The 23,977-nt window shown below is 51.7% G+C and overlaps 8 protein-coding genes across 8 annotated transcripts; 5 read left to right on the plus strand and 3 right to left on the minus strand.

Annotated features, from left to right (window-relative positions):
• Window positions 1-282: 282 nt before the first annotated feature.
• On the minus strand, window positions 283-2,053 carry BGZ61DRAFT_399744 (Asparaginase/glutaminase). Its single transcript, XM_046243016.1, has 2 exons — window positions 1,987-2,053; window positions 283-1,926 (listed from the first exon to the last, which is right to left on the minus strand). The coding sequence occupies exons 1-2, from the start codon at window positions 2,000-2,002 to the stop codon at window positions 764-766; spliced, it is 1,179 nt and encodes a 392-aa protein (XP_046098340.1). The 5' UTR covers window positions 2,003-2,053; the 3' UTR covers window positions 283-763.
• Window positions 2,054-2,442: 389 nt separating this feature from the next.
• BGZ61DRAFT_460678 (uncharacterized protein) lies at window positions 2,443-3,281 on the plus strand. The gene has a single exon (XM_046247053.1). It carries the CDS (start codon window positions 2,904-2,906, stop codon window positions 3,180-3,182), a length of 279 nt encoding a protein of 92 aa, XP_046098341.1. The 5' UTR covers window positions 2,443-2,903; the 3' UTR covers window positions 3,183-3,281.
• A 1,125-nt stretch (window positions 3,282-4,406) lies between these two features.
• Window positions 4,407-4,905, plus strand: BGZ61DRAFT_115864 (uncharacterized protein). Its single transcript, XM_046236991.1, has one exon. It carries the CDS (start codon window positions 4,533-4,535, stop codon window positions 4,788-4,790), a length of 258 nt encoding a protein of 85 aa, XP_046098342.1. The 5' UTR covers window positions 4,407-4,532; the 3' UTR covers window positions 4,791-4,905.
• A 4,378-nt stretch (window positions 4,906-9,283) lies between these two features.
• BGZ61DRAFT_364137 (uncharacterized protein) lies at window positions 9,284-9,628 on the minus strand (the record flags this gene model as incomplete). The annotated part of the gene is made up of 1 exon (XM_046241492.1): window positions 9,284-9,628. A coding segment is annotated over one exon (345 nt), but the record flags the coding sequence as incomplete, so codon positions are not given.
• Window positions 9,629-15,393: 5,765 nt separating this feature from the next.
• BGZ61DRAFT_460691 (uncharacterized protein) lies at window positions 15,394-16,258 on the plus strand. Its single transcript, XM_046247054.1, has 3 exons — window positions 15,394-15,814; window positions 15,862-15,870; window positions 15,919-16,258. The coding sequence occupies exons 1-3, from the start codon at window positions 15,610-15,612 to the stop codon at window positions 16,161-16,163; spliced, it is 459 nt and encodes a 152-aa protein (XP_046098344.1). The 5' UTR covers window positions 15,394-15,609; the 3' UTR covers window positions 16,164-16,258.
• A 1,259-nt stretch (window positions 16,259-17,517) lies between these two features.
• On the plus strand, window positions 17,518-20,970 carry BGZ61DRAFT_521958 (Metalloenzyme, LuxS/M16 peptidase-like protein). The gene is made up of 4 exons (XM_046252516.1): window positions 17,518-18,308; window positions 18,369-19,152; window positions 19,190-19,753; window positions 19,822-20,970. The coding sequence occupies exons 1-4, from the start codon at window positions 17,560-17,562 to the stop codon at window positions 20,566-20,568; spliced, it is 2,844 nt and encodes a 947-aa protein (XP_046098345.1). The 5' UTR covers window positions 17,518-17,559; the 3' UTR covers window positions 20,569-20,970.
• Window positions 20,600-20,806, plus strand: BGZ61DRAFT_287569 (uncharacterized protein; the record flags this gene model as incomplete). The annotated part of the gene is made up of 1 exon (XM_046238531.1): window positions 20,600-20,806. A coding segment is annotated over one exon (207 nt), but the record flags the coding sequence as incomplete, so codon positions are not given.
• A 480-nt stretch (window positions 20,971-21,450) lies between the features above and the next one.
• Window positions 21,451-22,605, minus strand: BGZ61DRAFT_521959 (uncharacterized protein). Its single transcript, XM_046252517.1, has 2 exons — window positions 21,702-22,605; window positions 21,451-21,644 (listed from the first exon to the last, which is right to left on the minus strand). Exons 1-2 carry the CDS (start codon window positions 22,561-22,563, stop codon window positions 21,475-21,477), a joined length of 1,032 nt encoding a protein of 343 aa, XP_046098347.1. The 5' UTR covers window positions 22,564-22,605; the 3' UTR covers window positions 21,451-21,474.
• Window positions 22,606-23,977: the final 1,372 nt, after the last annotated feature.

Raw genomic sequence — 23,977 nt, forward strand, 5'->3', positions numbered from 1 at the left:
TCCCCTGGCACTAGAACATGACATAAGCACGACGACCAACGTAGAGCCTATCACTGCCACACATGACGTACCCAAGCCCTTCGCTCAGTTGATGCGATAGGGTGCATAACGCTTGCTGGGGGTTGTGGCATGCGCCCAGGACCACAGAGCGGGACCAGAGGGGGAATACGATCTGGGGTCTGCACTGTGGGCCCTTCACGATGAGCCGATGAGAGTGGAACTTCGGGCCCACTAACTCCTATTAATCAATGTTCAATCAAGTGCGGAAATGTGTTGATGGTGCGCCGTTCCCATTGAGTTAAAGATTCCTGGCGCGAGTTCAACTAGGGTCTTTGGCGCTAAGAGACCATTCGACACGCAGCAAGCCACCTCGGACAACAGGCGACAGATTCGAAAGATCAGAGGGTGGGAACTGTACTTGATGTTAGTTCAAGCGTCACGCTCGGTAACTTTGGTGTCTCCCCGGTCTCCCGGTCTTCCAGTCTTGCAGTCTCCCAGAGCTTCTTAAGGTTCCCTCCTCAGTTCTCCCTCACGATTCACGTCATCAACCACGAGACCAGATCCACGACTCGAAATGGTGTAAGACTGGAGCGAGGTAACGAAGCCAGTGACTCCACGGATTCGACCCAATATGCTAGGCCAAACACACGCGGGGCCAAGTCGTAGTCTTGTGCTACGGAGACTGACCGGGAATGCCTGGGGCAACCTAGGGAGCGGTGAAAATGGCAGGAAAAGAGAGCCCCCTCCACCCTAGCATTTGTGGCTAAGACCTTGTTCCAAACATGGCTCTACGATGCTCAAAGATAGTTCGAATGGCCTCCGTCTCCAGTTCCGTCCCCAGGGCCAGCTGTAGTTGTATGCGCGCCTTTTGAGGATTTAACAAGCCTGCACCGATTCCACCTTCGACGCCGTTACTGTTCGCGAATCCCCAGCCCGTCCGCCGGCTCACGATGACAGGGATGTCAGTATCCTGCAGCGCGCGCCGGATCTCCACGGACCCTGAGTCGGTCCAGTAGCCCGCGCCGAAGCCCGCGAGCACGATGCCCTTTGCCCCCAAGTCGATAGCCGCCTGGAATAGGCCGACATTAAGGTCCTGATGCGCGTAGAGCACGTCCACCTGCGGGAGCTTGACATCCTCGCCACGCCATCGTCGGACGCGGCGCACGTCAAAGTGGTGGTGGCCTGGCGGCCGAGACGGTGGGTCGTAAAATATGGGCTGGGTGTTGACAAAACCACCCAGGAAGCCCCCGTCTGCCGACTGGAACGCGTCTAGCTGGTTCGCGTTCGATTTGGACATGAACCGAGCGGATCCAATACGGTCATTTAGCACAATCATGACCCCTCGGCCTCGGGCGTTATCGCTGGCGGCCACGGTGACGGAAGAGAGAAGGTTCATGGGACCATCAGCGCTAATAGCCGTGGCTGGGCGCATCGAACCTGTTACCACGATGGGCTTGTCGCTCTGGATAGTGAGATCGAGGAAGAAAGCTGACTCTTCGAGGGTGTCGGTGCCGTGCGTCACGACGGCGCCCTGGGTGTAGGGGCTGTCGAGGTCGTCCTGGATCCCCTGGCTCAGCAGTAGCAGCATGCTTGAGTTCATGTTTATGCTGTCGATATTAAAAACCTGAACGCCGCGCACGTTGGCGACGTTGCATAGCTGAGGCACGGCATCGATGAGGGCCTGGACACCTAGTGAGCCGGCCTGGTACCCCGTGGTCTGGTCAGCCGAGCTGGCGGAGCCGGCAATGGTGCCGCCAGTGGCATAGATGGTAATATTAGGAAGGCTAACGTTGAAACAGTTGAACTCGCCCCCGTCCCGATAGCTGGCAGAGAGCTGTTGTCGGTTCCAGACACACTGCGATTGTAGACGAGGCCCGGGGTTGTGATATATCCATAAAATGGCTGTCCACGTACAAAACCGCGCGACTGTTGGTGAAATTAGTAGACCGAATCGATATCCTATAACCTAGATGGCTTTGACCTTACCTCGTGATTTTTTCATGTTAAAGAGAAGCGGGAATAAACACTAAACGGGTGGCATAGTGAGCCTACGTCGTTGAGTTTGGCGGTATCACATACAATGCCCTTTAGTTAACTTTATACGTTGGCCGATTGAGAGATCTGTCAAGTGATCTCAGCACTGTAGGTTTGGTGTCTTTTGGGGATTCGGCACAGCTTCCGTCCCTCAATGCGTCTAAATGGGGTCCCTATCGTTCACTATAACAGCCCCTGTGAGCACTAGCCCCAAAGTGGAGAGTTGCATGGCTTATAATTTAGTAGACACACTGTCGTGGGTGCAAGGTGGTAGCTGAATGAACCGTCTAACACCTTCCTAGTACGTGGTGAGCGTCGTTAGTCACGCCAGCTCTACTGGAAGACGTAGTCAACGACGGGCGCCAGTCCCAGGCTTATCCCGTTTGACATCATGGGGGTAGAGGTTCGGAAGCAGGGGTTTTCCCTACGGTTTGGCCACCAGCAACTGAGTTCACGACTCCTCCTCGCGTCTCAACCGCCCCATCGACACGGTGGACGACGAGTTCGAGGTAGCGCATCGCCTCTCACAAGATATCTTTCTCAGGCGCATTGAGAGCCTTCACCAAGACCCGTTTTCGTCCAGGAACGTCCCTCCGCCACTACCAAGACCAGACCTGCTTCCCGTAAACGCGGAGGCGGAGGTAGCAGAGGGGTAGAAGAAGGTCTAATAGATGTACCGGAGATCGAGCTGTCTTCATACGCAACATCTCCTACAGTTCCCACCACAAAGCCGTCCTATCTGTCGACTCCAACAACACCAGCCATGACCAAGTTTCACGTTGGTTCCCTAGGTTCAGATAAAGGACGGCCAATCATCGTTGCAGTTGTGCGCGACCCAGATGCTATCAATCAGGCTACTTCCTTAGGATATGTGGGAGGGTTTCATGGACGCAGTGCGATGGATGAGGTCGAACCAAACAGTCTCTGTGCTAGTTTTTACAATACGGCATTCACTCGCTGTGTCACAGGACGACTATGGAGGATGCACAGATGGAAAGCATGATACACAGCAGGCTACCTCCCAGTCATGGCGAGATGAAACTGACGGAAGCACTTGGTTGACTGGCGTTGACTATCCATGGTTTCAAAGGCAAGAGTGGAATACCAGTCGGCGTAACTCTACATACCCCGTCAAGGAACTGAATTAGCCCAGATGGCCCAATCGAGAATTCGAAGGAAGACATGCCACCTCCGTTACCCCACACATGGCTGGTAGTTGTGACTATCAGTTTCAAGGTCTCCACGATACCCAACAGCGGTGAATTAGAGCTTCTTGGTTTATCGGAAGCGTGCTCCATTAGAAGGCGACAGGGAACATCATCCTAGTGGTCTGTGGGTACCAGCCCACCCTTGGACAGATTCGTAAAAGGTGTCAACAGGGATATATGACCCGATTTGTAAAGTGTGCCAACAGGGGGGATGACGATGAAGTGTGTCAATAGGGGTATGTGACCTCATTTGTAAAGTGAGATTCGGGTATGTGGTCTGTGAGGCCTTGATTGGCTCCAGGCGGCTCCATGCGTGTGGATAGGAAGGAGTGGGCTTATTCGCACACTCGACGCGATACAAGGGCTTTTGGTGAAGTGGGGAGGTGGGGAATAAGCTGCTCTCTAGCACGAGCTTGCCTCAGTAGGTGCCTGCGAGAGAAGAGATAACTAGGTACGATAGGCAATGGACAACGGTGGCTTGCATCGACTCGAAAGCAGTGGGGTAGGGTAGCGTGGTGGGTATCGTTCTTCGGACTTGATCCTTGTTACCGTTCTGTTGGCCGTTCATTTACTCTCGTATGGATAAGCAAATCGAAAGGGAGGGATCGAGGCTGGGTGGAAATGCCGGGATGGGTGTGATGTGGAACGCAAGCTTGCGTGGGAGCGGGATATTTTGGACCCCACGCGAGCTGAAAACGCGTCTTCTTTGGTCACCAAGTCCACCCCACCCACCAAATAGCTGACGGCCGGTATGCAGGCTTGTACCCATCCCTGTTTAGTCTACAGGGGTGTATTCGAAGCAGTATGGCAAATGATGACCCGAATTAGTACATACGCAGATGTATGAGGCGGCTGTGCCAGGTTCCTTACGAGACCACACACCCTCCCAAGGGTCGTCGACATAAACGCCTTCTTTCACGCCGTCAGACCCTCTGTACCGAGCATTCCGACGCTTAGTTTTGGTCGCAGCCCCCTGTGCCTTGACTTCAACCAGCAGATCCCTGACTGGGAGTCCGTATTGTTCACCCCGTCCCCACAGTGTCATTACATCAACCCCCCCCCCCCCCCTTCTGAAGGAATCTGGCCCACCTAATGCCCCAGCTTGGTTGGCAAGTTAGCTTTCTCCCTATTTCAACAAAAGTAGTTAGATAGAGGCAGCATGCCCCTGCTTCGACCAAGCAGTTAGATAGGAGTAGCATCATGGCGAGCTATCCAAGGCTTTCGGCCTCAGGGTAGAAAGGCATATCAAGTTTATCCGACGCGATCCTGGAGAGTGGACCAGCGTCGAGGATGGGGATTTCCCTGTACCCTAGCCATCTCAACACGCCGAAAAGATTCCCGCAGTCACTCTTAATGCTCCTGCTCATGTACTTGACAAACTTAAGGGCATCACCGCCGTCGCATAGGACGATGATTATCTTGTTCTATGCAGCGACTTCAAAGAACAGATATTATCTTGACATTGTCGTTGCCCCCCTGACTTTTCGCCGACCATGTAGACATCCTAGCCACCTACATCTTCGTTCCCCTCGGTGCTCCTTTACGTAACGGTCTCGGTCGCTGTGACTGGCTTAATAGTGAAACCGTCGCTCTCGAGTTCAACTATAGCTTCTAGAGCTAGAGAGACTCGCACTTTGTCATTGACCTGGTCGTCACAAACTAAAACGCTTGGGAACAACTTCAGCTCCTCCATAATCTGTTCAGGAATACTTCCTGCTTTTGACACGAATCCAAGGACCCAAGGTTTTGGAGTTGGTGGACTGTTCTACGAGAATGGTCAGTCTTGAGTCATCATTATCATCAGGGAAATGAGGATACCATATTGTTTCGTCCGAGGCCAACAGCCTTTATGAATGCAATGAGCTTGCAATAAGATGAATGGAGACTTGATTGCGAATCTTGGCAGTGAGTGACAGCCAGGGACGATCTCCTTTACGATGGTGACGACGGGTCAGCAGCAATCAGCGTGCCGTATTCGGCAAGGACTAGCGAAGGAGTGGGATGGTGCCACTTAGCAGCAACGCCACTAAACTCATCACTATCCAGGGGATCTCAATACTAACTACTACATGATGCTGGTGATCAAGGTGGTCTCCTCCGTACTTCCAGAAGATACTCCATCGGCCCCTTAGCCCGCTCTCCTTCCCTTCTTCTTCCTACACTCATAGGGCAATGACTCGGTAGGCTCCCCTACACGAGTCTTGGCCATACCCTAGTAGAGACGCAACCCATTGGGTCCATCCTCTAAAGCCTAGACTAATCAGCTCGCCGTGGCTGTGCTTGCTCGCATGCGAGGAAGTCACGGGACAGCGGGCTGCAGGAGCAGAGGGTACAAGGCCACGAGGGTAGACCTGGAGTGGGCCCCATCCCATTTGGATGGTCGGAATCGTCGTATCACAGAGAGTAATCTCCTCTCTTTAGGTTTGGCTGTCTCCTAGCTCGAGCCTACACTCGGAGCCAGCTCAGTCAGGAATCGCTACTTCGTACGGAGTCTGAAATAGTGACACTGTGGGGAGGGGTGAGGGATATACATGTGTACTCATCCGTGTCCTTGTAACTAGGCAGGTTTACCACTGTGTGTAGTGTGGACCAAGTGAAGAGGCGTTTTCCGTTCGCGCAGGTCCCGCTCCTACCCAAGCTTGCGCCTCTCATCGCACCCAAGTCGCCATTTCTTCCAGTCTTCATCTCTCCATCCCGATTTGTTTGTCTGCGAGAGCTCAAAATCACTGAATGCTTCGGTTGCATTGATCCGAACAAACCATGTCACGTCTCCTTGCCATCCTTCCCTTTTCCCACACCCTTGTAGCCATAATGCCGCAAGCAAGGACGAATCCACGTATCTGACCAACTTGCTTGCGCACCCAGAATCACTAGAGTCCACCCCCGACGTCGAGGGCCGACACGCTATGAAAGTCATGGATACCCGAGAGTACTTTCTGGCTCGTAGCATATGATGCTCGTATGAGTATGTTGTTCTTGTTGGATAGAAGAAGGTTCGATTACATATCCTGGGAATGTGCCAATCCATATCTAGATTCGACACTCCGTGTCTTATGTACCACTATATCGGATACTTCATGTTTCCCCCAGAGGTTGCAGTCCGCTGATTCCAAGCTTATGCCGCAGGGCCGAAGTGCAATCCGAGTTCGTTCTTTTTCCTGGTCCTATTGTTATATTAACGTCCAATCGCTGCTTTGAGGGGCGAATTGACAGCAAGTAACCTCTAGGCAAAACAACCCTCAAGTCGCCGCCACGCGCATCGCCGCAACCCGTACGGCCCGAAATGAAGTCTAGGTGACTTTACCATCTGCCTCTTGTCCCTCACCTGCCCGCGAAACGCCATGTCTTGTGAGGACCAGAAGATTCAACAAGGAGCAGAAGTGGGAGCTATTGACTCAGGACTTACAAGAGCATGGATGTTCTAATACAGAGAGCCAGTCAGAAGATGAGCCAGGGGACGAGCCAGAGATAGGACCGCCCCGGAAAAGGTGTTGATCGCCTCCGACGAGTTCGCATGGTGACGAAGTTTGGGCGCGAAGATCTCTCACGGAAACGGCGGTGGCCTGAAGAGAGTTCTGTTCACCTTAGTACTCCACCACGGTCTGCCAGCCCAGCCAGACCATGACGTCCTGTCCGTACACTTCGTCAAACAGCATGTACTATTCAGCCTCATAAGTCCTTCTCGTTCCTTAGTTTTGAGTCTAAAAGCATTGTAGGACGCAGATATGCGGATATGGATTTATTTAGTGAAGACATGGTTAGATTGCTAGAGTAGTATTGTATTGTTACTGGCGCCTCTGTCCAGAGCTTCTCTACACCCATGATATAGGATCTCGCTGTTGGTCGCGTTGACCACCCTGAACAGGTATCGAGATCTATGTTGTTTTCCACTCTACCAATCGTTATCATCATCCTGTGAAAGGATGAACTAGGCTGAATTCGACGCGGTGCTAACATATATCTTGCTAGGGACCTAGCTACATAACTTTACGTCGCTGGAAGCTGTGTCTGGTCTATGGGGAATGCTTGGAGGATTGAGGCTATATTCAACATGTGGATTTATGGAACCGTTATAGACGGATGAAGTGGCCAGCACGGCCTAAAAAGGGGGTTTTAGACAAGGGATACAGGCAGCCACTATAGCAGTACAGATCTCGACCGTAGTCATGATTTTTACAATGGCCGATATCGTTGTACTGCACGTTCAGAGTTGACCTTCGAAAATTGAGAACAGAGTTACAATATACCAAGAGAAAGAAGGCCTGAGACGGCAGCTTTAATCCTCCAGTTCATCCGCAGATTCTAAAGCGGTGGAATGGGGAGGAGGGCAAAGAGAAGATCGGTTACGATAGAGATGACTGAGCTAATGAGTTGCAGCACGATAGAAAACTTCTTGATGAAGGGCCCGCCTACCAGAATTGAAAAGGGCGGCAAACCTCAAGTTCGCGGGCGGTATACACTCTCCTTTGATGAATGAGTTCCACGTCAGTGCTAGAGGCTGGCATTGGAAAAAGGCCATTACTATGTCCTATTAGCAAGTTGTGTTCCTTGCACAAGGAGGGTGTGCTGTCATACAGAAGTTCCCCATTGCTGAAAACACAGCGAAGCAGATAATACACCAAATCAGAGTTTTGTATTCGCGAGATGGATCGAGGCGCAGGAGAAACAGTTCGACGCTAAGCTTGGTCGAACAGAGGCAAGAAGACACAAGGGTTGTGTGACGAAATTGAGGTGCAGTCCTGTGATGACGTTGGATGGCGGTTCGATGTATTCGATGTGTCGTCCAGCGTCAGAATGAACTTCGGGCATGATGACCATCATCTCGACAAACACTACCGTCTTGATGCCGCCGGTGGATGGTTAGCGGGGTATAGCCACTTGACAAGACTTGTCACGACGTATAAGAGAAGAGCGTTGCTGGGTACAGAACCGGTTCCCAGCTTGGACAATGACACGGAATGACAGTCGCGTTGAGGAGGAACACTTTTCGTTTCTCAGGATATGCAGAGACGCGGTCAGGCTTGTGTGTTTACATCTACCCCGTCCGTCTTTACGGCTCTGCTAATCTAACGACGGTAAGAAGGTATATTACTGACGATACGAATGGCTCGACTCAGGGTAAACACGCACCGTTTACCCTACACCACTCCGCCTCCTCTGATTCTCTGCAATGGTCTTCACTTCTTGTATGTACTAAAAATGTCTTTCCCTCTTCTAATGCTTGCATGCGAAGACAGTCGAAGTGGCCAAATAAAATACTGACGTGTCGGTATAAAAGGACCACGGTGGAGGGTCAATAAATAATGAGCCATATGCTCACCCCATTTGTCAACCAGTATCATATTCCTAGTAAGAGGAGACAAAAGTATAGAGCGATATGTCTGAACTAAGGTGCGTTAGTGTATATACATTTATTATAGCTGCTGTAGGGGAGAGAGGTGAGCTATCTCAAGAAACTCAGAGATTAATGGGATACGGTTTCTTGAAAGTTCGAAATACGCCAGTGGGAAACACCTCCACGGATGCCACCAGCATATGAGCGAAATCGTAGGGCCTGGTTTGCTAAGACTACCCGAATTCTCTTGGTCAAGGTAGTTGACCACTAGGAGCAGGGTGTGGATTTGGATACTATGTATCCGCTGAAGAGTTGAACGATGTATGGTTAGTGTCTCCTGGACAATGGACCAACTCACTATTTCAAGCCAAGCATGCTAAGTGAAGCACACATCAGTGTTTTTGATGACCTATACCTAGCGGATTACACTTATCAAGTCTGTCTAGCTATCTCTTGCTGGCATCCCCATCCATAATACTGTTCACGAGTAATAAGCACCACCTCATCAAAGTCATCTTCAACATCAACATTCATTAATGCTACAAGCTGCATTTGTTCTAGCTGCTGAGATGAAACTAACATCTAAGATTCGTTTTGAATCTCGCAACCTCATCTTCATCGGCGTCAGCATGCTCATAGCTCCCTTCTGCAGCTGTCCCGTACTTATGGGTTCGTTCTACGGTACTGTAACTGCCTCAACGCCAGATTAATGCTTGATGAGCGCTCTTCCACGGGCCTTAGGCTGCTTCGTCTTCATATTCTTCTCCTCTCGCTTTACCCGCTCCTCATCTAGCTCTAGCTCTATCTCGTACTCCCACTCCTCAAGGGCTTGTAGAGATACATAGTGGAGCACTTCCATTGCTGGGACTAGCAAGGACGCCGAAGAAGAATGATGCCAGCCTACCATGTACTTCATGCGTTTCAGTAGCGGTTTTCGGTCCCTGGCTGGCCCTGCCGAGGGCAGCAGTACGCGGTCCATGATGTACGCTCTCGAGTCTCGCGTGGGGACAAGGCGGGGGCGCTGTAGCTGGGGGCCAGTTCCAGGGACATAGTCTGGGGGTTTCGAGGGTAGGTAGATGGCGAACTTCTCTATTTCTCGTTTTCGATTCAATAGATTGGCTGTCGTCGCGCTAATGGACGAGGCCACCGCGTGTCGGACTTCACGATCCGCGGCCGACCTGATGGTTGATTCGTTGTCGTGGCCCAGTGACCTAGTGCCAGCACGATAGCCTGAGGCCCCTCACTAATTCTAAAAGCAAATCACCTTGGGAGAGAGGACTCCTCACACTGGTTGTGGTTGAAGCTGTGTAACTCTAGGAGCTAATAGCTGTTGCAGTTCGTTAAGCTACACGAACACGCGAGTGCTTAAGCTGGCGAACTTGGGTCGTAAGAGTTTCCTCGGAGTAAGACGTGATTACTGCTTCCTATTCCCCAGACATCCGCCGGGCTGTTCTTTGTAGGAACTGTGTAAGGTGATTGGCATGTATTGGGGAGGCGAGATACAATGAGAAGGGCAGTAATGGGCGAGAATCTTCCTGCCAATCATTAGCAGAATCTAACATCGCCAAGTCGATTGACCAAGTCTAGGGCCCTCGGATGCACCACCCCATCCACACAGGCCTACATCCAGAGTGAAGTAGCCGTTGACTTTGGGGCTTTGGAGGTCTGCGACCATAACTTGCATGCCACGCGCGACGAGGGAGGTAATAATGCTCATGCCCACGGCCCTAGTCTATCCCGCCATATGAGAGGGAGAGATCCGAGCAGAAGCAAAGCCATTCACTGTGGGCGATATGGAGAAGGTCAAAACCTTGCGTACATTGGTTCTCAGAGACAGCAGGAGGATCATTTTCCCTCGGCTACCCGCTAAGTTTTCATCCTGTTGGATGCTATTAACATCCATCAATCAATCGCACACACCTACCGCCTACAATAGGAAACTGGAGCAAGAGTATGCCGGCGATTAATAGGTAGTTCTCTAATCTCGTCGAAAGCGCCATCGATCACCTGCTTAGGTCCCTCTTCAATTCCATGTCATACCTGAGTTCAGTCAAACTCTCATTTGCCTCCTCTTGAACCTTGTTAACGATCGATTTGTTAACCGAAGCGTTGCCATGTGCGAAATTAACAAAGGTCCTAATTAGCTCCTGTTGGCCTTCCCGGTATGTCTTCACATCATCCTTAATAAGCTTATCACGGAACGCCTTGCCACTACGCTCCATCTTGAGAGTCGCCAAGAAGGCCTGCCTGTATTCTTTCGCTGCACCCTTTAAGACAGATTTAATTGGGTTGATAAGTGCTTGCTGGTGCTTGGGGACGGTCCTGGTTAGGCGATGGAAACGGGCTTCGCCAATATAGTGACTTGTCCAATTGCTCTTGGAGGGGCGGCTGAGATGGGCTTTGCGAGTACAACAACCTGTCCAATTGTTGCTTAGCACTAACGTGCATGATAAGCATGCCGGTCAAACAAGCTTGCCGGTCAAAAATTATCACCCTCAATCTAGAAATTAAAATATATACACAACAAAGCATCTAATCAATTAGAAATAATCGCTATACTCTTCTCCAGACATCGCAATAACTACCTGACATGTTCTTGCATTATGACCAGTCTTGCCGCATGTTCCACAACGCCTTTCCTTCAGTCGCGCCGACCCTCCTTGACCACGATGTCTCGACGATTCGGCCACTAACTGCGCATCAACATCCTTCTGATCAATTACATCCCTTCCTTTATCTACAGTCATCTTCCCTCCATTCTGTAGGCGGTTTTTTTTTGCTCTGCGCCGCTTGCTAAGAGTCTCATTTGTCTGTCGAAGGATCTGGTTCTCAGACTTCAATAATGCTATCTGATGCATTATTGCCTTCGTTCCCTTAGAAAATGACTTAAGCGCATCAACAATAGATGCTGGAGAGCTGCCCTGGTGCCTTCTGATTCGTCTTTCAAGGTATTCGGATTGAGAAGTGGCCTCGAGGACGGTCTTTGGCGTCTTGGGCACCCAAGGGTCGGGGAGGCTGGCCTCCTCCTCGACGGGTGTTGGAGTCCGTAGCTGCACATCAAGCTTTGATATGACACTTTCCGGGTCCAAAGGAACAAGCCCGGCCCCTCGAAAACCTCCCTTGATATTACTTTCCGTCATAGCGGCTTGGTGGGCGGCGTAAAAAGCCGGAAAGAAGTCAGTCTTTGAAATGTGGGTAATCGAGCATCTGATCAACTGCTCAATTTCTCGACCGTACGCGTTTTTAAGCGGCCCAAAGCACCCGACATCAAGAGGCTGAAGTAGATGAGACGAATGAGGCGGCATACAAAGCGTAATAATGTGGTTCGCTTCGCAATATTTCTCAAAGTCAACCGAGTGGTGACTTTCATGCCCATCGAGGATCAGAAGACGATAGCGACCAGTTGATCGGGCCTTTGTGTGCCGGTCAAAGTGCTTGAGCCACTCAAGACCTGTCTTATTGTCTGTCCAGCCATTTTGAGTCGTCGCAATAGCCCAATCGCCTGGGAGGTTGCTTTCTCGGTACCAGTTGGCGAGGTGATATTGGCCCGCAACTACAATGAACGGCTGGATCGCCCAGCCTTCCGCATTGATCGCCTGGATGACTGTAACCCACTCCCGATTTCCAGGCTGCACTGATTTCGGGTTTCCACACCTTTCTGCACCTGTGACAACCATGCCGCTTGCGATCAGGCCCATCATAAAGCCGGTCTCGTCAAAGTTGTAGATATCAGCGAGGGTGATACCATATTTCGCGATTGTGTTATCCACGAGCCTGAACCAATCGCGAATAATAGTTGGATCTTCGCATTTGGCCCTCTGGTAGTCGTATTTACGAAAAAAACGCGTCTTGAGGTCTGGTTGTCGCCTGACGAAGTTTGAAGCCCAGCGCTTGCCAACAGGCGACGCGTCGCGGTCGGCGAGCAGTCGGTTGGCCATTTCTTCAACACCACGCAGTCGCGGGGGAAATCCTCGCGAATCCAGGTCGAGAATGAACTGAACAATGATCTGTTCCTCTAGATCGGATAGTTTACGTGATTTGGGGATCCAATCGCAACGAGCAGTGACGCCATTCTCTCGGTCAAAGAGAGTACTATACTTGACTTGATAGATCTTTGCGGCGCGTCGGAGACTTAATTTTGGGTCATTTCGATAGGCTTGAAGCGCAAGAAGGATATTTGCCTCATTATTTGATCGTGGCATCTTGAATGGTTGAGAATTGATTGATTAAGTAGGAAGATGAAAGGTTGAGGGATTTTTGACCGGCAAGCTTGTTTGACCGGCATGCTTATCATGCACGTTAGAACAAAGATACGACAAGTCGCTTACGTTTGTATAGTTTACGCTTACGCAGTTTGAGCTTGCGTAGGGTAGCCAGGCGAACAACTCGGGAAGCCATGATACTCTGAATGAGTGTGGTCGGCACCACTAGCGACACTCTCGAGATGGTGGGCTAGGCTTGATTGAGTACTTGCAGCGAGCAAGGTCCAAATCTGTGATGGTAATGGATTTAGTTACACTGCCTTGTAGCAGAGTAAGTGAAGGAAAAGAAATGCAGAAAAAAAGGTAGAGGGATAAATGGACTGAAGAATGGGTGACACATAGGAACCACAGGGAGTGGTTATGTGTGTGCAACAATCGGAGGCACCCAGTATCGGGTACGGGGAGCAAGGGGAGTCAAGGCTTACCAGCCAACGGGCGAGGGAGCGAGCCGCTAAGGTCTTGTTGGGAGTGACTCACTGGCCAAGCCCCCATGTGATGTAGTGGAGCGATTAGCGGTTCCAGACGCTCGAATGCACATCTCCTAGAGACTGTCGAGTGCCTTGTTTGACCTACCCAAGAGGGGGCCAAAAAAGGGCACCAAAACACATGCCGGCATAATTACCAGTACACATGGCAAAATTTGAATACATTCCGAGTAATTCAATACAACTAGCTAGCCAGCCACCAAGCGGTCGTTTTCCCGCTCAACCTAACTACACAATGCAGTGTCTTTAACATATACGTACTCCAATTATGAATAGTTGGAAGGTGTCGTGCGGGTAGGATCTGTGTTTTGGTGAGCCAGTTTTTTGGCCCCCGCTTGGTACCGTCCTGTCTGTTGGTGCAAGCTTTTTGTCCAATGTGGTCCCCGGGGCTGCCGGGGGCGCGGACCGGCCGGGGACATGTTGCAAGGCCTTTCTAATCAAGAGGACACCGTCAGGGCGCAACACGGGACGTACACGAACCTCGCCTTCGAGTCGCCACCCCGGTCGTCTGGCTGGGGTCGATGCTCAGGCAGAGAAAATCAGGCTCTGGCTATGCTTAGAACACCCTTGCATGGTGTGATTTTCTCTGCACTGTGTAGATCACCATCGCAGTGGGTGCACTTAGTCTCCCGCTGACTCGGTGTACGTCTTGGTGATCTGTGAGGTATCCTTGAACCACGAGGGTCATCGCACCCTGTCGAGGTATGGCGCATCGGATACGATGCTAGCTTTGCCCATCGGAATCCCCACTGCTACTCTCCTGCAAATCCCTGTTCAAGCCACGGGTGCCGACAAGGCGGGGGGGCACAGAGGGGGGTGGGCCACTCCTTAAGCTAACTGTCTGACGAACACTACGCAGGTAGGGTACCCACGGACGAGCGGCCACTCTGGTGTTTGAAGGCGTCCAACAGGGGCGGATTGGCGCTTTGTTCTTGATATCACTGCTCTTGCACCGGCGTCGTCCGCGCCTTAGGATGAAGCCATAGGACAGGAAGGATGAGGCACGGCTCGGCTTTGCCCTGCTTGGTAGGGAGCCGGTTGTCTCTTTCCTCTTCCCTCTGCCCTCTTCTCTCTTCTCTTTTTCCTTGTAACAGACCCCGACCGTGGTCGACTGACAACAGTGTGACCTCCGGGTCTTGAAAGCGCAAGGGTGCTTGGACGAAGTCTCATCGCTCACAGGACAATCACACTAAATTGGTTGCAGAGAATGAAGTACACCGACCGTGACTGCCAACCCCGATCCCGTGTTGCTGGCCCTTCCGAGGCGCTTCCTCGAGCTGGGCCCCGATGCAAAGGTCGCTGCACAGGGACAAACACCAACTGATCATGGCGGATCCTTAATGGGTTAGTCCATGCGCGCAACTTCACTCCTCTTTTCTCATTGTCCGTGGCGAAGTGTTGCATAACAGAAGACACCCGAACTCGTGGGCACAAGCGATGGGTTGTATGGATTGTATCACCCTTTTCGTTTGGATCACTTCAGGACATGCTTTCCAAACCCAGCCCATGGCCTGAGACACATTAGCCTAATCCTCCGCCACCCTTCTCTTTCTAAGTTACCACCTCGATATCGCCGACTGGAGAGACCCGCCCGAGGCGAGGTATCTTGGCTTAACTGAGGTACCTCCAGAGCCCTCCATCATTGGAGTAATATTCCTTGTCGTTGGTGTTCCGTTTGGAGTCTACAGTCTCATTCGCCTTGACCCCTGTCGATACAATAAGACAAATGACTATCACCACATACGCCGCCCGCATGCTTTCATCCAGGTCTTCCCACATGGTTCTCGGAGATGTTTGCCGCCGGTTGCGTTCATAGCCCCTTGGTTCGCCTGCCCCTGCGTCTCAATTTGAGCCACTTTGATCGGGACGATAGCTGGCCTCAAACAACAAGCTTTGGTAGGAGATTGGCAGAATTATCATACAGCCCCGCCGGCTTGGGCCTCCAAGGGACTCTCCCGATTGGTGATACGAGGCCGCCTGTCGCCCAGAATGCGCCCAAGATGCGTTTGCAATCCACACAGTATCACACAATCCGCCGGCGGCGAGCTAGTATGGCACCGAACGGTGGACCTACAACGGAAATGACCGCGCTGGCCACTCTTCGGCCCCGTGGCGACCTTTCATGACGAAGCTACCTGCCTGGATGCCACCTTACTGGTTTCCAATACCCAGCCGCCCAACTCCCCCCTGGTAGTTAAATTCTCTAGCTCTGTTCCGCCTTAGCGAGCTATGACTCACCGAATTGATTTACTGTATCACCGCCTTGATTGAACAGTTGCTGCTGGATGAGTATATATTACCCATACCCTCCCTCTACACATCTTTCCCATCAAACTTTCTCTCCAGCATTGAGTGCTATTGCCACCACGTGTTGCACTTTGTTTTCCAGAATGGTCACCTCGTCCGAGCTTGATGACATGTGTAGAGAGGTCCACCTTACGATCCCTACACAAGTTGGATACCGGATTTTTCCAAATGCGCTCAATCAAAGTAAGTGGTTGAATCAAACGCCAGAGGCTTCGACTAATTCGTCCTAGGAAATTTCAGTAGGTTCGCTGAATCTTCATCAATGGAACTATACTGACCATATCTAGCACAAAAACCAACACAGGAACAGCTTGACAAGTTCATAACTGCCCTTAGCCCCAAGAACAAGAAAGTACTCAATGGGACTGTCAACAAAGCAGAAGGAAAAGAAACAGATGATCTATCAAATGACATCAATGATTATGCTATTCAAACGTTGAGTGACTCTGATATAGCAACTATCGTACAGGCCGACAACCATGCTTGGTGGGAAAATTGGAAGAACTGGGTGGCGTCATTTTTTGTAAGGTAGATTATACGAAGCGTAACATACTATTACCGCAGCTTCACAGAAAGAATCTCGTCTCAGAATCCGTGCCTAAGGCTTAGTTTCTGTTTGATCTGAACGATCGTAAGGTTTCCCGAGGATCGGACCATTTGCTATGGCAGCTGCATCCTTTGGCCACACCATCCGTGAAGGTTCCGCCTTCTAAGCCCCGGCATAACCCCACGCTTCGGTGACCGGAGTACAAGTGATACTCACTGACCGTGAAATGGCGTCCAATATTCAGGTGGCATTACAAGCGCGTCTGGACTATGGAGGGCAGGAGGGGATGCAGTCTCATGATTATTTCATGGTAGGTGCCTCATTTCCCCAAACTCTGCTCGGGTGACGTGGGTAAGCTAGCAAGGTGTGTCCCAGGAGGGCGTATCGTGCTGCAGCCTGACCAAGTTAAACTGGTAGGTGGCTCCGGGTTCTGTTGAGGATTACACCTCCAAGCGGTGTGACAACTCATCCCATCACTGCCCCCTGCCCGACATACCAGAATGGGCATTCCTCATCATTTGTTGAAAACGCCCGCCAACGCAGTGATAGCCGTATTGGCTTCACAGTGCTATTGCAGCCTCAATGATGCCTCTTGACGCCTCAATTGACCAGAGATGGCAACCGGTCTGTGATTTTCACGTAATTGGGCGGAAGCGGGCACAAAACCCTTGCTTGTCTTAGGTAATGACCTGCACCCCTGAGTATTAGCAGAGCCTGACGATAAACTTGGTCTGCACTGTCAATGTGGTGGGATAACCTGGAAGACTACGTTACAGAGGTCGCAGACACCCCGACAGCCTACCATCCTTGGCAGGGAGCCCGGAGCCAATTGGTCTTTTCTTCTGCTTTCCTCTTCTCGTAAGACACATGGCGAAGAGTAATCTTCTAGCGATGGACAAATGGCAGTAGGCCTTCACCTCCACCGCGTCGTCCCGCCACCGGTTGCCTCGCTTGGTCCTCGGATATGCATCCCTCAAGCCCCGGTTCGATCCCGCCCTCCACTTTACTCTAGCTTATCGCCAATTTTTCTCATACCCGATAACCATGCTGTGCTTCCGTCTTGTGGCGTTCCAGCTACATCAGCTATCGGCAATGTGAGACTGGACAGCGCTCATGTTCTCATTGGCTTCGGCCGTGCAGCCCACCTCCCGCCCAAAAGGCGGAATGGACGGAAGGTCTAAGGAGCGAGCCCTATCACACATAATCATCGACCGAATATCCCACCTCAACCTGTTTCTCTTGCAAGACTTGTATCGTGTTCAACCTACGTGAGGTCACCACTCAACTAAAGCAGGTTAGTATTGCCCATATCTGTATGCTATAATGCTAACTGCCTCCTAGTTTGTGGAAACTGGAAAGTTGAATACCTAGGGAACCCAAGATGTCTTTCGAATCGCGGTTTCGAAAGATTCAGAGCTTCAAGGTCTACTATGCTCCCTGCACCATATCCCAATATGTCTCCGAACGCAGTGGCTTGCAGGTCGTCGTGGCGGCCCGCAAGGGCCCCAAAGTCAACGGTTACTTCACCTTAGCCACTGAGATCTTCGATGATTCGGGTGCTCCCCATACTCTTGAGCATCTAGTCTTCATGGGCTCAAAGAACTACCAGTACAAGGGTCTCCTTGATAAGCTGTCATCTCGTGCCTACTCCAGCACCAACGCCTGGACTGCCACGGACCATACCGCCTACACTCTCGAGACTGCCGGATGGGATGGCTTTGCACAGGTCCTCCCTGTCTACTTGGAGCACATCATCCTGCCAACGATTACTGATGAGGGGATCGTGACCGAGGTCTGTCACATCGATGGCGAGGGTAACGATGCCGGTGTTGTCTACTCGGAGATGCAAGCTGTTCAGTTCCGCAGTCCTGAGATCATGGACCTGAAGGCCCGTCGCCTTCTTTACCCGGAGAATGTTGGTTTCCGATACGAAACTGGCGGCATGACTGAAGCCCTTCGTGTCCTGACTCCCGAACGCATACGCCAGTTCCACAGAGACATGAACCAGCCCCGAAACCTTTGCCTGGTCATCGTTAGAGAGATAGGCCAAGAGAAATTGCTCCAAATCCTCGACGAATTCGAAGACTCCATCAAGGATGACATTCCTTCCCTTGACACCCCTTTCCAGAGGTAGGCCCGCCCTGCACCCTGCTCCCACTCTCGAACTCTTTACTGACTCTACGGTAACAGACCATGGATTGACTCCGCTCAGCCTCCTGCTCTCAATGAGTCCAAGATCGTTACTGCAGAGTTCCCGGAAGAAGATGAGACTGTCGGCGAAATTCTTGTCGGCTTTTTTGGCCCAAACTGCATTGATACTACCGCCACATCTGCACTTAACGTCCTTCTCACCTATCTCTGTGGTTCATCTGTCTCTATCCTCGAGAATGTCATCGTCGAGCGCGAGGAACTCGCTAGTTCTGTTAGTTACTGGTGGGATTCTCGCCCCAACTCCGTCATCTGGTTGCGGCCTACGGGTGTCGCTGCCGAGAAGCTCGAGTTCGTTGAGAAGCGCCTGTTTGAGTTGCTGAAGGAGGTAGCTTCCAATCCCATTGGCATGGATTACATGAGAGAGTGTATCCGACGAGAGAGACGCCAGGTCAAGTACCACGCCGAGACCTCCGAGTCTTTCTACGATACGAATATTATCACAGACTATCTCTTTGGAGAGCGTGATGGCTCAACACTCAAAGATCTGCAAAACCTGGACGAGTACGATACCTTGGAGAAGTGGACGGACAAAGAATGGCGGGACTTCCTCCGCCAGTGGATCTCAGATGCTCATCACATCTCAGTCCTCGGCAAGCCCTCTCTGGAGATGGCCTCTAAGATGAAGGAGGATGAAGAGGCTAGTATTGCCAAGCTCAAGGAAGAGATTGGACCCGAGGGCCTTGCTAAGCTTGGAAATCGCCTTGAAGAGGCGAAGACGAAGAACGACGAGCCAATCCCTGACTCGCTTTTATATCGACCGCTGGTCCGTTCTTGGTACGGACTCCATCCACTTCATTGAGTCCGACACTGCTCGTGCTGGATACGCTCGATCTGTTGGCCTGGGCGCTGGGCCCGCGCAAAAGTCCATCGATGCCGCGCCGAATGGCAAGGTGCCCCTATTCATCCAGTTCGAGGATGTGCCGACAAACTTCGTACACATCACCATCCACATCGGCACTTCTCAAGTTCCCGATGAGTTCAAGCCCCTGATGCCCATCTTCAGCGACAATTTCTTCAACACCCACATTATGCGTAATGGAGAGCAGGTCGGGTTTGAGCAGGTCGTCATGGAGCTCGAGCGGGATACCGTTAGTTACTCCCTTAGCTCTGCTAGATCCTTAGGCGATGCAGACGGCATCATGATTCAGTTTCAAGTCGAGCCGGAAAAGTACGCGGCGTCTGTAGAATGGATTCACACCGTGATGTTCGACTCCATCTTCGACCCTCAGCGACTCAAGGCCGGCGTCACCAAGGCCTTGGCTGACATCCCCGAGGGCAAGCGTGATGGCCGCGGCATGGCCGGCGAAGTCGACACAGCATTTCACATGGAGAGGTCTACGCTGGTTGTCGCCAAGCGTGTCCTGGTCCAGCCGCGTACCTCAAGCGCCTCAAGAAACTGTTGGAGAAGGAGCCTGAGAAGGTTGCCTCTTAGTTCAACACCGTCCGGAAGTCCCTCTTCACCTTCCAGAACCTGCGGTTCCTCGTCACCGCCAGCCTGGCTACCCTTCCCGACCCCATTACAACTTGGGACACCCTTTCAAAATCTCTAACTGCTCAAGAGGACATGGTCGAGATTCCTGAGCCCGCGAGCCTGCTTAACGCTGAGGGACGGAACCCTGGATCCGTGGGCGCAGTCATCATTCCCATGACCACCCTTGACAGCTCATACTCTGTCTCTACGGCCAAGGGTCTGGAGTCCTTCTACGACCGGCACCTTGCCGCCCTTACTGTCGCTATCGGCTACCTAGAGGCTCCCGAAGGTCCCCTTTGGAATGCCGTCCGTGGTGCTGGCTACGCCTACGGCTACTGCTTCTCGCGTAACATTAACTCGGGTATCCTCGCGTATCGTGTTTACCGCTCTCCTGACGCCTTCAAGGCTATTACCGCTTCCCGCGATGCTATCCGTAAGGTCACCGAGGGAGAGGTGGAGATTGACCGACATCTGTTGGAAGGTACTATCAGCCAGATTGTCGTCATGTTCGCGGATGAGCAGTCGACGACGCCCAGCGCTGCACAGCGGAACTTTGTTCAAAGCGTCATCCACGGCCTGCCGAAGGACTGGGATAAGGAGATGTTGCGCCGCATGCGCGCCGTGTCCTTCGACGAATTGCGTACTGCCATGCGCGAGAATCCAGGATGTCACATTGAGAATCTTGACACACGACATTGGCACATCTGAATTCATTGTGTACACAACCAATGTGACGAAGGAGTTTTTGGAGAAGTTCCGCGATCCTTTCAAGGCACCAAAGGGCGGCGACAACACAGAGGTTTCCGGCATCAGGATCGATTACGCACGACTACCCATCTGGCCCATCCTCGGCCTACGAGAACGACTCGGCAAGGCGTTGGGGCGCGACGTGGTCAGGCATTTCGACCCTCAGGAGATAGAGACATGGGAGAAGGACCCAGAGAAGCAGGACGGCGGCAAACGGAAACGCGACGTCCGTGACTCCAGTGATGAGCCTCCACCAAGAGCGAACAAGTGGCATCCTCGGTAGGCGTGGTGTTACAAGAGTCCAGCAGGCTTACCCGATAGAATTGAAGTGCTTCCTTTAATCTTTAACGTATCATGACTATCATCTTCCGACCAATAATCCACCTGGTTTGCCTTCCCAATACTCGTACGCGATCCACACACGCCAACACTCCGCGCGCCACCACCCGCTGCCGCATATCCGTCAGCCGTGGCGCGGCGTCAAACAGCGACCGCTTCTACCCTGTAGAGTCCTATCGCTCCGACCGGAGTGCGCCAACTGCCACGCTCGCCCGTGGCCACACCACCGTGTCTAGGTTGACCGCGTCGATCGTCTTGGATCAGAGGCTATCTCGCCACCGAGAACCCGCTTCGCAGCCTCCTTGGGCAGTCCGGTGACAGGGTCCTGAGAGTACACGAGTAGCCAGCTCCTGAATGGGCCGCACAAACTGCGAAGGGGTATAAGGTTTAAATGGCTGCGCTGTGCTCAAAGTCAAGCCACATGCCGCGGCCACAATCGAGGTACGGTCAAAACTTCATACTTGGTTGACAACCTAATCCTACTGCTGATATAAATTCATAGATCTAAAGCTAAAGAAAATAAACCTCCTACAATTTAGAAATAGTTCCCAGAGAAGGATGGCAAGCGAGCTTTCCTGTTTCGATGTTCAAGCTCTTCCTTAAGAGCTTGAAGGTGTGCAGGCCTGCCACTGAGTTTACATCTTTGCTGTCAAACGCAGAGCTGAGATCTTTCTCACTAACTTCGATGATCATTTTCTCTATAACCGCAGTTAGTCTTCGAAGAGATTGATAGGTCAAGCAGGAGTGGGACATACTATGAGGTATACTGTCGTCAAGTATTCTGCGCACAGCCTTCCCAGACGCATCACCTGTGTCGAGAGATTCTGAAGTGAAGTTACTGTCGATCAGAAACTCCTGGATGCGTTGCTCAAGCTCCGCACTAGCTTTCTCGACGTCCCGAACTGTAAGATCGCGAAATTTGCAGTCAAATTCGACATCCTCAAGGTTGAGAAGAAGGATCAGCATCACTAGCCATTTTTCATTCGTCTGGCTGGAAGTTTTGGAGAGCTCCTCGAATAGTTCGGATCTCAGTTGCAGCCAAACTTGTAGTTGAATAAGTCGAAGGTTTGCATTGATCAGTGGGGACACGACAGTTTGACCATGCAGCCGGGAGGTTTCAGCATCTACCAGCCCGCTTTCAAAAATGGCATCAGTGCCATCCGAAACAACCATAGAAGTCGCCAGTCGATATGCAATAAGAGAATCCAGCGCCTTCTTAACAATGCCTTGTTTGTAATCTTCGGTGAGGCTATTGAGAATTTGGTGTATCGGCTTCAACTCGGAAAAGTGCTCGTTGACGAATTTCTTGACTGAAGAGGGTGAGAGGCCTTCAACAAACTTTCTCATTGTGCCGGGTAAGAGTTTCGATTTAACGATATCGAAGGGGGAAGTGGTGATATTGCAATCCTTTCCATCTGGGTCTCTCCAGGTGGCCTGAAGCTTTTCGCCGTCCAAGCCTGTCACTCCCTGAACAGCAAGCCGAAGGCGGTCGTCGTAGCCGTAGGTGAGCACTATGTTCTGCACTGTACTAGACCTGGCTTGGACAAGAGCATCATTCTTCCCGACTCTTTTCTCAGCATCTGTGAAGATGAGCGTTGGCCCGGGATGCCGCTCCATGCCACTGGTTTCGGTGTTGTAGTAGATCAGGTCAAATAAAAGAGAAATGGGTGTTGCTTGACCGTCAGCTTTCGCGTCCGTGGTAGCTGTTTTATAGAACCCAACGGCAGATACACGGTTTTCAATGAGGCTCAAAGGTCGGTGAAGCCCGGAGTAAGGCACCAGAGTTGCCTTGTTTTCGTGAGTTAGGCCACTGCTCAGATGCAGTCTGCCAGCCTCACTTTTCAGAGGTCGACCACCCAGGTCGCCTTAGTCGGCCTTCTTAGATAGCCACCGACACCACGAACAATAACAAGCGACGACAAAATGAGTAGTAGCTGACGTGGCAGGTTAAAAATTGGTCAGAGGGCTGCCCTAGAATAGAGGAACTCGGCGACGCGAGCTCATGTAATCCTTACGGTGCTATTCTCTTACTAATGATTCAGACAAACGCTGTGCTCGACACTCTTGCGGTAGTCAGAACGGGGACTCGATGCCCCAGGTCGATTCCGAAGATGATGAAGGACAAGCATCCTACCTCTCACTGTACGGGAACATGGCGATATCTATCAAGAAACTATACAGTGGGAGCGATTTGTCGTGGGGGATTGGCTTGACGCGCTCTGTCTAAAGCTCCTCACGAACTATTCTCATTGGGACTTCAACACTGTGGGATTGCTCTGCGCATGGGCCAAAAAGAACTTACAGAATGACAAGGACCAATTATACGCAGCTCTGTGTGTCAGCCCTGCATTTTTATGGCCAGCTACGCGATCTATGACTGCAAGCTGGGTGGCTATGATGCGTCTGCATTGTCTCCTGAGGTGCATCCATTGATCACGTACATCCTCGATACAAGCGCCCAGTCACAGGAATATTCACAAGGGGTAATTATCTCCGACTGCTGAAACTCCTCGCGCATAACGGATTCGGGCTCCAGAACCTGATTGCCACCGCATGGCTGAAGTTGGCGATGCGGCCTGCCAGAATGGTGCAGATGCGGCGAACTCACATCAAATAAGGAGCCACGCTGGCTGGCTCATGACCGTGACAGAGCAGCATGCCCCGAAGTACCCTCACCTTGGTCGGGAGTGTTGGCAGCCAGGGGCAGACTCATACTTGGATGGATTTCAAGACTTCAAGCTCAGAAAAAGAGCCAATGTCATGCGTTGATGTATGAACAGGAGGACTCGTGTAGGCGTAGAGGGGGAGGGGGATGGCGGACTCTCTGGTTCAGAATTGGGAGTACCTAGTCCCGAAAAGTCCTACAGTGCGATGAGGAGGACCAGCACAGAGGTGGCCAGTTGGATAAATGGCCATGAAACGCAACCCTGCTGGTCACAAGCAAGCGCTTATCATTACAAACATGTGAGGAAGGCGTAATTACGTGTACCCTCTGCCGGCGTTGGGCTCTGAACACTCGCTTGTGACTCCG

The sequence above is a fragment of the Ilyonectria robusta genome, assembly GCF_021365365.1.
Source record: "Ilyonectria robusta strain PMI_751 chromosome Unknown BGZ61scaffold_25, whole genome shotgun sequence".
NCBI lineage: Eukaryota > Fungi > Ascomycota > Sordariomycetes > Hypocreales > Nectriaceae > Ilyonectria > Ilyonectria robusta.

What these genes read in the sequence shown, in the direction of transcription:
- BGZ61DRAFT_460678 (XM_046247053.1), top strand. Translation starts at nt 2,904, where the DNA reads ATGTGGGAGGGTTTCATGGACGCAGTGCGATGGATGAGGTCGAACCAA.
- BGZ61DRAFT_521959 (XM_046252517.1), bottom strand. Translation starts at nt 22,563, where the DNA reads ATGGAGCGGCATCCCGGGCCAACGCTCATCTTCACAGATGCTGAGAAA. An exon ending in TGACGACAGTATACCTCATA is followed by an intron (nt 21,645 to 21,701) that starts GTATGTCCCACT and finishes CTGCGGTTATAG; the next exon opens with AGAAAATGATCATCGAAGTT.
- BGZ61DRAFT_460691 (XM_046247054.1), top strand. Translation starts at nt 15,610, where the DNA reads ATGAGTATATATTACCCATACCCTCCCTCTACACATCTTTCCCATCAA.
- BGZ61DRAFT_115864 (XM_046236991.1), top strand. Translation starts at nt 4,533, where the DNA reads ATGGGGATTTCCCTGTACCCTAGCCATCTCAACACGCCGAAAAGATTC.
- BGZ61DRAFT_521958 (XM_046252516.1), top strand. Translation starts at nt 17,560, where the DNA reads ATGTCTTTCGAATCGCGGTTTCGAAAGATTCAGAGCTTCAAGGTCTAC. An exon ending in CGCTTTTATATCGACCGCTG is followed by an intron (nt 19,153 to 19,189) that starts GTCCGTTCTTGG and finishes CACTTCATTGAG; the next exon opens with TCCGACACTGCTCGTGCTGG. An exon ending in TTGTCGCCAAGCGTGTCCTG is followed by an intron (nt 19,754 to 19,821) that starts GTCCAGCCGCGT and finishes GTTGCCTCTTAG; the next exon opens with TTCAACACCGTCCGGAAGTC.